We start from the raw sequence: 14,918 nt of genomic DNA on the forward strand, positions 1-14,918 counted from the left end.
ATTTATTGCCGTATTTATTTAATTGATATCCTTGTAACAGAATAAACTTTTTGATTCTGTTAAGATGTGATTTAAATATATTGTTTCATTAAAAGTACACTATTGTGTAACTTAACAGCTTAATCTTTTTTCCTCAGTTATGTGTTAATTATTTAATTTATGCTTGCTGCTTGGTGATTCATTCCAAGATTTTAGTATAAATATTTGTGTTTTTTGATAGCTTAAGTTTGCAATCTATCTGATAATGCTATTGTTTAAAATGATTTACTTGGGCTTCATAAGTTATGAGTCTTTTAAAAGCATTTTAATACTAAACTAAATGAATCATTTATTTAAGAATTAACTAGTGATTAATGGTAAAAGAGTCTAATTTGCCATCTATTTTATCTTGCATGAAACATTTTTTGTAATCAAGTTATGGATTTGATGTCATAAAATACTCAAGTGTTCAGTTACACTAAATTACTCATAAATCACTGCAGTAGGTAATGGTGATAAGTATAATACACTAAAATTATAGCGCAAGTATTCATACATTACAGGATGGTGTAAAGTTCTTTGTAAGAGGTTGTTGTTAGTTCAAGAGCAATAGACCACTTAGATTTCAACTATATTGGCCTCACAACATACCTGAAGGGGTGTTCCATTTTAATTCAATAAATGTTCAAAAATTTATTGCATCACAATTTTTGATTTTGATGATATTTGGTATATGATAACTACTACTACCCACCTTGTAGTGGCCAAAAAGTTTTATTTTATATTTAAAAAAAAATCGTTTCTTGAGTAATAAACTATTCTGTAACCTGCCAACAGGTAAAAACAGCCATTTTTGTCACTTTTCCATGAGCTGTAACATTCTTAGTTTACATCATACAGAAATCATAAAGGGCTTTTTGGAAAGAGTAAAGATGGAACTTCATCTAAGTGTACTAAAAATTCATTTTGTTACATAACCAAATCTTTTAATATTTGCTGAAGTTGCATTTACAAATTGTTTTTTCAAATTTTGGGCCCAAAATAAATAATGAAGGGCTTAGAGTAACAGGCCTGTTTTTTTTACCTTTTAATGCTTAGGTACTAGTAGTACTTATACAAAAAAATTGGAGTTAAGTGTTCTTCATTAAAAAAATGGCCACCAAATCATAAGATTTCGAAAATGTTTCATTTTTGGGGCCCAAAAACTACATGTGAGACGGGTGACAAAAATTTGAAATTTTTACAACAGAATTTTAAATTACATTGTATGTACTTAAAAACCATATAAAATTTATTTTGTTACTCAAAGGGGTTGATGAGTAATGAAGCCATCAAAACCGCTAAAAACACCATTCCTTGTAACAGTGAATGTATCCAAAAAATTCACAGCATTTATTTTTCAGATAATAATAATAATGTAAATCTATTGGACAAAATATTTTGATATGTCTATAATGAGGTAGCTTATATTCTAGATAGTTTGTTACTTAAAGAATTACTCATACACACAAACATATGTTTGAAAATGAAAGTGAATAGACATGCATGCATGAATGTTTGCATAATCCTGAATGTAAACATTGTAGAAGGCTCAGTTACAGTTTCGATTTCTGTTTGATATGTTGTACTGTTGCTAGTGTTAATGCTGTGGGTAGGTAATGTACACTTGTTTATAAAATAATTTTATTACCAGTGAACTTCTCTTTTTGCGATATCTGTTAATTTTAAGTTTATTAATTAGAGACATTTTTATTTTAGCTGTAGAAAAACTGGAGTAAGACAAATTGAGGTGCAATTGGTAGTTTTATAATTTATACTAACTGTATTGTTATTGTAAGAACCCTTGCATTTTATGAAAACAGATTGTGTAGTGTTCAGTTTGCATTCACACTGAAACAGTATGTCACAACTTGACTTACAATAGATGTTCAGGATTTCATGATATTTTAGAGTTAACTGAACAGCAAATAACATTGATTTCTTTAAGAAGTGAATGTACCGAAACAAAAAATATCTGTACTTTTCATAAAACTGAATATTTGGATAAATATTTTCATATTAATGGGAAGAAGCATTGCTCTGACCCATTTAGCTTTTACACTAAACTGATTAAGAAATCTCTTCGAGAAATATATTTTACACTTTCAACAAGCAATACACATTTAAAATTAATTCCAAGCAGAGCGCTGTGTACAAAATGCTTAAACAAAATACAAAAACCACAAGATGATACAGAAAGTGAACCGGATTGTCAAGGTATATTTGAGCCTCAATGTGTTATTGTCGAGTCAGTGAATAAAGCTTGTTAAGCACTTGGCATTTCCCTCATTAGGGTTCAAAAATTATCAAGCAGTGCAAAGGAACCAATTTAAAAAAAATAAAGTTACAAAATTAGCTGAGTCAGTTGCCAGTAAATTAAACAATTCATTTGATTTAAATATTTCTACAGAAGAAACCAGTTTAGAACCACAAAATTATGCTGATTTTAGGTAGGGAATAGGAAGAGTTAATCATTAAAATAAAGGATAAAATGAAAACAGTAACATCAACCCAGGAAAATATTAATATTTTAAGTTCATTACCAAGCAGCTAGAACATTCAAAAAATTCAAAATGAGTTTTGTGTTTGTATTTAGTCTGTCTGTCCAAATAATTAATTAAAACAAGTGGAATTTTGCCACAAATCAGCAAAAAGAAACCCAGTCATGTAATTGATGAAATTGTTATTAAATGTGTCTTAAGATTTTTACCAGAATGATAAGCACATCCAAATGATGCCAGGCGAGAAGGATTGTGTCTCTGTAAGACAAGCTGACAGGAAAAAAATTAATATTCAAAAAAGGCTTATCTTATTATTTAACTATATCTATACTTAAAAGAATTATACACAGCCTTCAAAGAAAAACAATTTAAAAATTGGTTTTCAAAATTTGCTGATTTAAGACCTAAATTTTTTGTTTTGGTTGGTGGGTCAGGTCACTCTGCTTGGTGTGTGTGTGTGTGTGTGTGTGTGCATGTGCACGTCACTCACAGAAATGGTAAAACTATCTGCTCTAAAAATGAAATTTGATTATAAAATTCTCCTTTCAACTATGGTATGTGATATAGAAAATGAAATATGCGTGCATTCACAGTGTGAAAATGTCCAGGCACTAATGAAGTGCTCAGATTACTGCAAGAGAGATGGGATGATTTTGATTCTGAAATTATCTTGAAATAGTGGGTTTCTGTTGACCATTGTGAACCAACTACTCAAATTCTTCCATTTCAAGAGTACTTTGATAAACTTACAGAAAATTTAAATATCTAAAAAGGCATCATTTTGTTGCAAAGAAACAAGCTAATCCTCAACATTAAAAAGGAAATCTTGTTGGAGAGTGAATGTATTGTAATGGGAGACTTCTCTCAAAATTTTCCTGTTGTAATACAGGATGAACTCCAGTCATATCACTGATCAAAAACTTATGCCACAGTATATCCATTTCTCATATATTTTAAAAAAGAAAGCTAAAGCTATTGTGTGATTAGTGATTATTTGAAGCACAATACTACATCATTCTTCTGCTTCCAAAAGCAAGTTAAAAACTTGCTTTTAAACACTGTTACCACAAGTTAAACAATTTTTTATTTTTCTGATGGTTCCTCAGCTCAGTATAAAAATAAAACAAATTTCATAAATTTGTGCTATTATCAAGAAGATTTTTAAATCGCAGGTGAATGCGATTTTTTTGCCTCATACCATGGAAAAGGATCATGTGATTGGTATTGGTGGAACTTTAAAAAGGACTGTGTCTAAGGCAAGCCTTCAAAGGATAGTCAACAGTCAAATTGTTACACCTTCTAAAATTTACAATTATTGCAGAGAAAATATTAAAAATATAACATTTATTTTCTGTTCTAATAAAGATGTTCAAGAGACTGAAGAATACATCAGTTCTCATTATCAAGTAATCACGACAGCCCCAGAAACAAGAACCTTTCACAGTTATGTTTCAACAAATCATAAATGTATTCTGAAAGTCCAGGCGACCTCTGAATCAGAAACATTTACGTTATTATCAGTACACAAGGACATTAATGTTTCTGATTGCTTTATAGGTTTACCAAAGCCAAAATGTAAAAATTATATCTGCTGCATATATGATGGCAAGTGGTGGTTAGGCAAAGTCATTGAAGTCAAAATACATGAAAATGAAGAATACACTTTTTCCATCGATAGGATCCTGGTAATTCATTCAAGAAATCATTGAGGGATAATCAAACATAGGTTCAACTGGAAAAGATTTTCATGCCTTCAGAGCTTTTTCTATCAACTACTGCTTTTTCTGTTCTACTATTTTTTCTATCTACTCAATAAAAAAATGGCAGGAGCAAAAGTTATGTTAATTAATTTGTTATCAAAAAGTGCAAGATTTATTTACAATTTTCAGTAGCAATAGTAAAATAAGGTTAAAGTGAATTGAACAACTTTTTAATGTATTTGAATTGTTTATCATTTTGTAATTATTATTTATCTTTCTGTAATTGACTATTTATCATTTTGCAATTGACTGTTTATTAATTATCAATTTATTCATTCTAATGAATAGTTGTAATTTTCATAATGCGAAAAAATACATAACATCAGTATTTCTGGATATGTTGTTTACAGTTAGAAGGAACAGTGTTTTTAGCAGTTTTGTTGGCTTCATTATTCATCAACTCCTCTGAGTAACAAAATAAATTTTTTATGGTCTTAAAGTACATATAATGTAATTACTGCTGTAAAAATTGCAGATATTTGTCATCTGTCCCACATGTGGTTTTTGGGCCCCAAAAATGAGATATTTTTAAAATCTTAGGATTTGGCGGCCATTTTTATAATGAAAGAACTGGTAACAGTCCAATTTTTTTATAAGTACTACTAGTACCTAAGAGTTAAAAGGTAAAGAATAAGCCTGTTACTCTTAAGCCCTTCATTATTTATTTTTGGCCCAAAATTTGAAAAAAACAATTTATAAACATAACTTCAGTAAACATTACAAGATTTGTTTATGTAACAAAATGAATTTTTTTGAGTACTGCTGTAAAAATTGCAGATATTTGTCATCTGTCCCACATGTGGTTTTTGGGCCCCAAAAATGAGATATTTTTAAAATCTTAGGATTTGGCGGCCATTTTTATAATGAAAGAACTGGTAACAGTCCAATTTTTTTATAAGTACTACTAGTACCTAAGAGTTAAAAGGTAAAGAATAAGCCTGTTACTCTTAAGCCCTTCATTATTTATTTTTGGCCCAAAATTTGAAAAAAACAATTTATAAACATAACTTCAGTAAACATTACAAGATTTGTTTATGTAACAAAATGAATTTTTTTGAGTACACTAAGATGAAGTTCCATCTTTACTCTTTCCAAAAAGCCCTTTTTGACCTTTGTATGATGTAAAATAAGAATGCTTCAGCTCATGGAAAAAGTGATGAAAATGGTTGTTTTTACCTGTTGGCTAGTTAGAAAATAGTTTATTACTCAAGAAAAGATTTTTTTTTAAATATAAAATAAAATTTTTTGGCCACTACAAGGTGGGTAGTTATCATATACCAAATATCAAAATCAAAAATAGTGATGGACTGACAAATGTAATACCCCTAAACACTGTTCTGTTGGGTTCTCTAATTAATAACTTGTCCTGGCCTTTTTTTGGGTAGGGTGTGGAGGGAGGTGTAAATGTACATATGCACGAAGTGTCAGACTCCTGCTGGTGGTCTAATCCAACTGCCATCAATAGACTGCAGACTAAAACCACTCCCTTTTTGGAGTAAAGCCTACGTACCCCGGGAACACCCAAAGGCATAACTTCAGGATGTGCAGGTCCTCTTAGAAACTCATTCATACCAACAACATATCAGATGCTATAGACCAACGTAATACACGCATAACCTTTCGTGAAACACTATGAAAGTGATAGGCATAATATGACAACCAGCCAGCAAGGCATACAGCGATCTTAACCTAATCTTATTTATAATATAGCACGAGAATAAATCACAGAAATAAAATGCAATGCGAAAACTTGAAGAACAAAAGGCAAACATGACATGAAAACAAGCCAAACAATCTTACAAGCTAATAATTATATTTCTTTAAAGAAAAAACACAAAAACCTGGAAATAATACACTACTAAAAAACACAAAGAACACAGCGATCATGTCACAAATAACATGCCAGCAAAGCAAACGCCATTCTTATAAGCTAAACTTATTCCCTCAAAGGAAATAAAACACAAGTTCTTACCCTTACGGTATAAATCTAACCTAAACAATGAACATAACCTCACAATTATAATATACCTAACAAGATAGGAAAAATCCAATAACACAGACAAAATATTGGTAAATTGATATAAAGCATGTTTGATTAGATGATCACAACATTAATCAAATAGAATCACTAACCTAATACGATACATCGGTGAAAGCACATAACAAATATTTAATAATATAGTTAAAACACATATAATCAAAAAAAATCATAGTCGCATAAAAATAATAACACATAAAGAATCGTGACAGAATAAGCTAATAATTTTATTCCTTCAAAGTAAATAAAACATTATGCAAAAAGTCAAAAAATGCCACAAACGAGCCATGAAAAAAAGCCAATCCTATTTAATTTTTTTTTTAAATTCTAAAAATTTTAATTTTAACTTGTCTCTGGCCTGGGCAGTCTGTGCTGTAAGAAGATGCAGGTATACTCATTACATGAACAAGGGATACACAGTTGCCTATGAGCATAGAGTCAAAATAGCTGTGCTTAGATATCTGACATAACTAAGTCTTTTACAACTAATCAGGTCTTTTTTTTTTTTTTCATTAAAACCTTTATTATTTTAACATATAGTAGTAATGCACTTTAATTAGAAGAGTCTTGATTCCTTCTTCCTTGTATATGTATTGAGAAAGATGCTCCTCTGACTCTATCTTTGGTTCTTTACTGGCACTTTTTAAAATTTTTGGGGCACAGATGTTTTATTAGGGCTTTGTGAACTAATGGTCCTGTCTGTAGTCCTGCAGGACTCTCCAGGACTATGTTTCCTGAGTGGAGGTTGCCAAGCTAATCTAACTCTCCTTTATGCCTCTAAACATGTAAAACACATATCCTCAGATGCGCCACTATCAAGATTCCATGCTGTATTCAAATTCACCTCAGAAACTCCAATTAAGGCCAATATTTCATTTGAATCATTTACATATTGTTTATTTGCCTCTGACAGTTTCTTTTGACAAAAAACAACGATCTTTTAATGTGTGGCCCTTCTTATGACAAAAATTACACACATAATATTTTTATTTTTTTAGAACTTGAATAATTCTTACACTGATTATTTTTATGTCCAACTTTTCCACAAGAAAAAAATCGTTTGAGACTAAACTTATTTTCACATTTATCAGTTAATGTCACAGTATCTTCACTAGATTTCAAATGTTCTTCAATCAATAATCTTAACTGTTAAATTGCATAAAGTTTGTTGATTTTCAGCCACTAATTCTCAAGCAGACAGAAAATGTTTATATTGATCCAGCAAAGACATAATTATTTTTGTAGTAACCATTTTTTTAGATATTTCTTCCTTCTGTTGCTTAATATAGCAGTTAAATTTTGAATTTTAGATAGAAAGACCATTACACTGTTTTCAAACTTGTATCGATCTGTCCTTTTGTTCAGCATCCTTACTGCCACATCTTACCTGGTGCATTTCTAAAACTTTCTTTGGATGTGATCACAGACCAGTTGTTATTCTCAGAGGGCTTTTTAGCCCAATATGATCTACAAGTATTTAATGTGCTTGATGAGTTGCCCATCTACGCAGGTATGGTAGATGGGTGTTGACTGTTTGGTGAGACGAACATTGATGTCACCATTGGTAGGTTTATTCCCGCCAAAGTTTGTGACTGAGATGAGGTGGAAGATTGCTTGAATGATCATCGATTGATTGTTTATGAGATTGTTGGTGGTTCGAGTGAGCAATCCGATTTAACGTTCCAGTTCAGTGGGGTCGTTTCCTATACTGGCTTGTGGACTGGAGGAAATTTGTTGACTTTCTTTTGGCCAGACTTTGAATTTTGGATCAGGGTCTGGAATCTGAATTTGGAGAACCTGATAAGAGATTTTGTTGGTGGCTTTCATCAATGCTGCTGAGTGCTTGATTCCCTGCAGTTTATGTCGAGAGAGGCTTGCCCCATGCTAGTGTAGGGAATTCAGCTTTGAAACAGGTTGTCTATTGCTTAAGGAGAGCATCTCAGCATGAGGGTGATCCTGCGGCAGGTAGTTCTTGCAGCTGAATATAGGGATCATAGGTCTCAGTATTTTTGTAGGTTCATATGGGGAAGAGGGATCCATGGCATTCCTTTGTGCATGAGCAGGGGAACAAGTATCCCTGGGGAGTCGTATATAGAGTTTTGGGACACAGATGTAGGAAAGACGTCTCTTCTGTCTGGTCTCTCGACCTGGCACGGTATAATTTCAGCTATAATTGAAATTTTACAGATTACTTGATGATTTTCTGCTTGATGATGATAAAGCTGGAGAGACTGCATGCCATCTGCAGGTGCGGCATGAGGTTGCTCATTTTTGTGGGGGTGCATTGTCTTTGGAGAGGAGATTAATGAGCCTGAGGTGCATCAAGCTATCTGTAGCTTAGGTAGGACCAAGGCCCCAGGCTTCGATGGCATAATAGTGGACCTCTTTGTTTGCTTTGTTCGAGTGAGCATGAAAATTATCATGTGCATTTTCAATCAATTTTTTTTGGCAAATGCTTCCTAGTATGTTGGAAGAAGGGAATTGTAAAATTATTGTTTAAAGCTGGTGACAAGGATCCCACTGTTAGTTCGTCATATAGGCCCTTGGTGCTACTACTGGTTACTAGTAAGGTTTTTAAAAAGATTCTGTACTTTCGTATAAATGGGAGGTTAACCTTGTGCGGCTTATTGATGGAAAATCAGTATGGGTTTCGTCCTGGAAAAAGCACTGAGGACGCCACTCTGTCTGATGATTTTGGTAACAACTAGAGAAATAAAATATAGCCTGGGAATCTTCCTTGACATTTCTGGGGTGTTTAATAATCTGTGGTGGCCCTTGACCATTTATCAGCTGCAAAGAAGAGAATGCACTGTGAGTGAATTGCAGGTCATGCAAAGTTACTTCAATGATTAGGATGTGCTGCTTCATGAGGGCAGCCATGAGGTAGGCAAGACACTGTCCAAGGGTTAACCCCAGGGCAGCGTATTGGGTCCTTTGTTTTGCATTTTGGAGTTCGATTCTCTTCTGTGGCTGAGGTTGCATAGCGGGTGTTGCATCGTGGCTTATGCTGAAGATGGGCTTCTGCTAGTTGAAGGATGCTTGCGAAGAGAGGTAGAACTCCAAGCCACTCAGGCTTGCGGGGCACTTGAGCTGTGGGGTTCATCAACATAATTTGATGTTCAGCCTGGAGAAGACCATAATGATGCTCTTCAAAGGCCGTTTGCCAGTGAGTCAAAGAGTCCGTGTTTCAATGAAGGCCAGTGGATAAAGTATGTTCAGGTTCAAAAGTACCTCCTTGTGTTTCTAGATGAGAAAATGCAATTTAAGAAACATCTTTAATAAGTTGCGGAGAAGGGCCTTCTTTGGTATTAGATGTGTGGTCAATCCTGATTGGGGTCTTAACTCTAAGACCATGAGTATCCTGTATAAGGGTGTCTGCAAAGCAGTTATGCTATATGCAGCGCCAATCTGGGCGTATAGGCTAAAATACAAAAGCTAGCGGGAGATATTGTTGAGGGCTCAATATCTAATATTGTTAACGGTAGCGGCTGGCTACTGCATGATTTCACAGGAGATGATCATGGTGATTGTGAGCGTGAAACCCCTAGATTTGCTTATGTCAGAGAAGCAACAGTGCTATGTTGCCAAGAATTTAGGTGAGTTAACTTCTGAAAAAATTCAGGAAATTGAACAACAGGGCAATGCTTTGTGGCAGGCCAAATGGAATGAGGGCAGAGGGTGGTCATTATACACATGATCTCTTTCCAGATGTTATTAGTTTGCAGGCTCCTCTTGGGTAAACCCGAATAAGTATGTGATGCAATATCTTTCTGGGCATGGCACTTTTAGGGACAGGCTGCAGAGGTTTGGCCTGGTGGATTCAGGAATGTGTCCGCGATATGGACAGTAGGATGACATACATCATGTTTTATATGAATGCTCCAAGTACAAGTTGATGTGCATGGAAACTATTTTCAGGTGATATTATTGGGTCAGCGTTAGATCTTCGTGTTAATTGGTGAAACCAGGCCAAGTGGGTCATAGTGGAGAACTTCTATAAATTTTGGCAAAAGAAAGGATTGCTGAGGGGGTCTAGGGTGCCGCTTGGGCTTTCTTGCATTCTGTTTTTGTTGTTACATTTTTATTGTTGTTTTGTTTGTTGTTCTCATATTCTTTGTTATTGGGTATTGAACTCAACTATTTACCTTTCGATTAGGTAATAGAGTTCATTCCTTATTTTTCATTATTCAATCTTGTTTGAGACTTAGTTTAGATGTGTTTACTTTTCTTTAGAGTTCTTAATGATAATAGTACACCAATGGGAATGTTAAACATGCATCCTGACTGAGGCAAGAACAAGGCTGAGAGATGCCTTTTGCCAAGGTTTTGAAGATGATCTCCAGTAAAGCCCATTAAATCTAAAACAAGAGGCTAGCTACGGAGGAGGTGTGGTGAAACTGCCGCATAGCATGTCTTTCCCTATGGGTCAAGATGTGCTAGACTGAAATCATGGCTGAATTATGTCTATATTATTTCTCAGACAACTCCATCATCAGATGTGTAGAGAAAAGTTCAGACAATATGTGGATCACAACAATCTCCGCAGCCAGTTAGACTGGAAGACAACATCCTTGTAACAACACCAATTTATTCAGCGAACACGTACAGAAATATGTTTATGGAAGTGTCAGTTCCATCATGTTTTCGCATGAGTTTATCAGATATAAGTTGTAGGTAGAAAGTGTACCATTTATTGGAGATTCACGAAATGAATTAAACATTCAATTCTCTTATGATGAGCTAAGGTATGCCTTGAATAATTTCATGACACTTTCCCTGAAAATATTGTCAGGTTCAGCATGTTATCATGCCTCCAAGATACTGCATTTCATCTTCTGTGTACCTATAATAGAATATTTTGTGATCAGGTATATCCAAATTTTTGGTCAGAAGCATTAGTGATTCCCATACTGAAACCTGGTAAAGCTAAATCATGCTTTATCTCCTTGACCAGTTATTGTCCTATCTCATTGACCAGTGTCCTGTGCAACTTAATGGAATGAATGATAAATTGTTGTCTAGTGTGGTTCCTTGAGAGAAACTCCCTAATTTCTACTGAACAATGTGATTTCTGCCATTGTAGATTGTCTATCAGTCATTTAGTCTCTACTGAAGATGTCTTTCAAAACACCTTCCTACTTTGCCTTTTTTGATACGTGAAAGGCAGATGACATGTCTTGAAGGAGAGGAATTCTAAATAAACTACATGAATACAAGGAAATCTCCTTGCGTTTATCATGGGTTTCCTCAGTAGTTGGACCTTTTGAATTCAGGTCAGAACAACGGTATCAGAAAAGTTTACAGTAGAAAAAAAATACCACAGGGAAGTGTCCTAAGTGCTACTTTGTTTGCTGTAACCATAAATACTATTAAAAACTGCGTGCGAAAACCCATTAAGTATTTGTTATTTATAGATGATTATTTTTCAATTTATGTTGCATCTGGAACTTTTAGCTATTGGCGAGAGGCTGCTCCAAAACACATTAAATCATTTAGAATCATGGTATAAAATGACTGAATTCATGTTTTTTCCAGAGAAAACAAAATGCATTTGCTTTTCATGCTTAAGGGAACACGTTAACCCTCAGCTGTTTTACATGGTGAATCAGTTGAACCATTCACATGGGTTAGATTTTTAGGATTGTGGTTTGACCAATGACTGATGTGGGTAACAAAGGAGTTGAAGGTAAAATGCTTAAAAATGCTAGATGTTCTGAAAATTTTATCTAATACTCGTTGGGGAGTTGATCGAATAAGCATGTAGTTCTTCTATCGAGCTCTGGTTTGTACCTGCTTAGACTGCTCAATCCACCACTCTTCGAATGCTCAATGCAGTTCATCATTCATTCATCTTCTGTATTTCATTCAAGCCCTGTGGTAAGTCTACTTTCCAGTGTTATAGGGATATTTTATTATGAGCCCAACATCTTCTTTTGTTAGCTGTTGTCGGGGACTAAACTGTCTTGCGAGAGGCAGTCACTGTGATCGCCAGCATGAAACCTATTGACATCCTAGCTACAGAACTTAGCAAGCGGTATATTTTTTAAGAAGGAAGACCTTCTTATAACTGGGCATATGCGAGAAATTGAAAACCAAGGTTTTGACTCTTGGTAGGTATGGCGGCAGATGGTAATTTTATTGTTTTAATTTAGATTATTATGTAATATTTCATTGTGGTTTTATTTTGCTTTAGCATACATCATAAGAGTTTTTGTATTTCTGGATTTTATTTTTTTTTGTTTAGAATTTTCTATCAAATCAGCTGACATTTTCTAAACCATTAAGTTCCTCCTAAAGAACAATTATTTTTTTTAACCTCAAGTTTTTTTCTGTTGTTCCTCTTCAAATTTATAAATAAGCACCTGTCAGGAGCTTCAGTAAGTTTATAGACTAGATTGATTGAAATTATTGGAGTTAGATGGCAAAAATATTAACTAATGTCACCTTTGCTCAGTTTGCTGTTAGTGTATTATGGAGGAGCATTATTAGCTAAAATTTATGGTTCCTACAGTTATTGTCATCATTCAGAAAATTGCCCTTGGGACATCAATTGAACAGTACCCATGCAGTGATTTTTCTAATCTATTGCTTGCTTCAAAATAATTTTTAAAAATTTCCCTATTTGTGTCTCAGCCTGTACTTTTATCATCTTATATTATGCACAAAATATCTGGCAGATTTATCTCTCATGTCCCAAAAATGAGCATAATTAACTAGAAGTATGTATTTATGTATGTATGTATGTATGTATTTATCACATAGAATTATCTCTACACCAGTTGTTAAAACATTTTGTTTACATTTCTATTTAATGTAATTTATTGTAATTTTTTCCATTATTTTTTAGTCAACATTTTATTTTTATTATGATTTTTTTTTTAAGAAATTGTTAAATTTGTATTATCATGTCAAAAGAATTTTTAAGCAATCTTAATATTTTTAAACTTCATATTATAAATCTAAACATCATGTACTTAATGTAAAATTAATAAGGTGATGCTGCACAATATATATGTTGATATGTACCTCACATAGTACAAATCTGAAATGAGTCATGCAGTTTAAAAATGGTTCACAAATGCATGCTCACACATTTAAATATACATATATATATACTTCTTTGATATTAAAGTAATTTGAACTGGATTATATAATAAAATAACACATAGTTCTGAATTTGTCAGCCTCTTGTTTGATACTGGATCTGATATATATACTTTATGGTACTATTGCTTGCTACTTTTACAGAAATACTATCTTAATTCTGTGGTATAAAATAATTTTAAACAGTTTGTTGAAGTTAAGGTTTATTTGTCCTTTTAATTTTAGTCACATGGTTTATTAATAATAATAAAATTATTATAATAATAACAATCTGTATTATTTATGTTCTTCATACATATCTGGCTTTGTCTTTAACCGACACTACACATAAAACTTAGTTTTATAAAATTTTATTGTAAAACTAATGGAAAATTTGTCTAGCAATGTTGATGGTTTATTTTTTAAGGATAACAGCAGTTTGTGGGGACTTTTATATTGGAGGTCGTCAGTTCGATTCTCTCCCTGATCTCATAGCGTATTATACTAGTTGCTCAGATTTACTCAAATGTGAGCGATTAATTCATCCAGTTGCTCCTCCTGAACCTGTCAACGACAAAAAGCGAATTGTTGCTATATTACCATATACCAAAATGCCTGATACTGATGAATTAAGGTATGCAATGATTATTTGTTTCTTTAAGTAAATATTATTCTTACAGTTAACATATTTTTTAATTTAATGTATCCTTTTTATGATGATATACTTGTAGATTCTAAATTTGTTAACATATTTACGAAATGATTTGTATTGCTAGGAATAAAATACTATATTCTAACATGAGTTCAGTGTTATTACAATTTAACTGTAGTTATTAACACAGCAGATAATTTTTAAACTATGATGCAGTAATTACTTCATCTGAGGTTTTAAAAAGTGTATAATGATCAAATACTTTGTACTTGACAACTTCCCCATTTTAAAATTAAAAGGTTTTTTAATTTTGATTCAATTATGTGGTCATTTCCATAAACAGATTAAAATTTTTTTATTATCAAACAATAAAATATTTTAAAACCTGATAAAATTTTTTTCAAAATCTGAAGGATGCATTTATTTTTTATAAAGCCTCAAGCCGAAGTGCACAATACTCAACCTTTCTGTGCCAGTAATATTATTGCTGCTTTGTTTTTCACTTCCTTCTGAAGATACTGTCATTGGTAATTTTGAGTTAGGAAAATTTAATTAAGGTGTGATCATGAAGTGTATTAGATTTAAATCATCCATTCATTTAGTTTTATCATTTATAGTCTGTTAAGGTCCATTTTATGTATCAATTACAGTTATCATTTCTGTTTCTGTAATGAATATTTTTTAACTTTTTAATGTTGTTTTATACAAGCCTGCAGAATTTGGATTGTGGAATGTTTTTTAACTTTTGGTAATTGATTCCTAGTATTCTTTAGCGCTGAATCTGAAAATTACCTTCATTTTTATCCATCACGTCAGCATTTTTCACAAATTGCAAATTTCAAAATTTGTAAACAATTAAAAATTAT

General features: G+C 32.8%; 1 protein-coding gene across 1 annotated transcript in view; it reads left to right on the plus strand.

Moving 5' to 3' along the window:
• Positions 1-14,918, plus strand: part of vap (RAS p21 protein activator vap) — a 126,046-nt gene that overhangs the window by 28,186 nt on the left and 82,942 nt on the right. Inside the window, exon 3 of the mRNA XM_075382278.1 lies at positions 13,828-14,034. Coding sequence (XP_075238393.1) covers positions 13,828-14,034 — 207 coding nt within the window. The remainder of the gene's footprint in view (positions 1-13,827; positions 14,035-14,918) is intronic.

Source organism: Lycorma delicatula, chromosome 1 (genome assembly GCF_047948215.1).
Source record: "Lycorma delicatula isolate Av1 chromosome 1, ASM4794821v1, whole genome shotgun sequence".
Classification (NCBI taxonomy): Eukaryota; Metazoa; Arthropoda; class Insecta; order Hemiptera; family Fulgoridae; genus Lycorma; species Lycorma delicatula.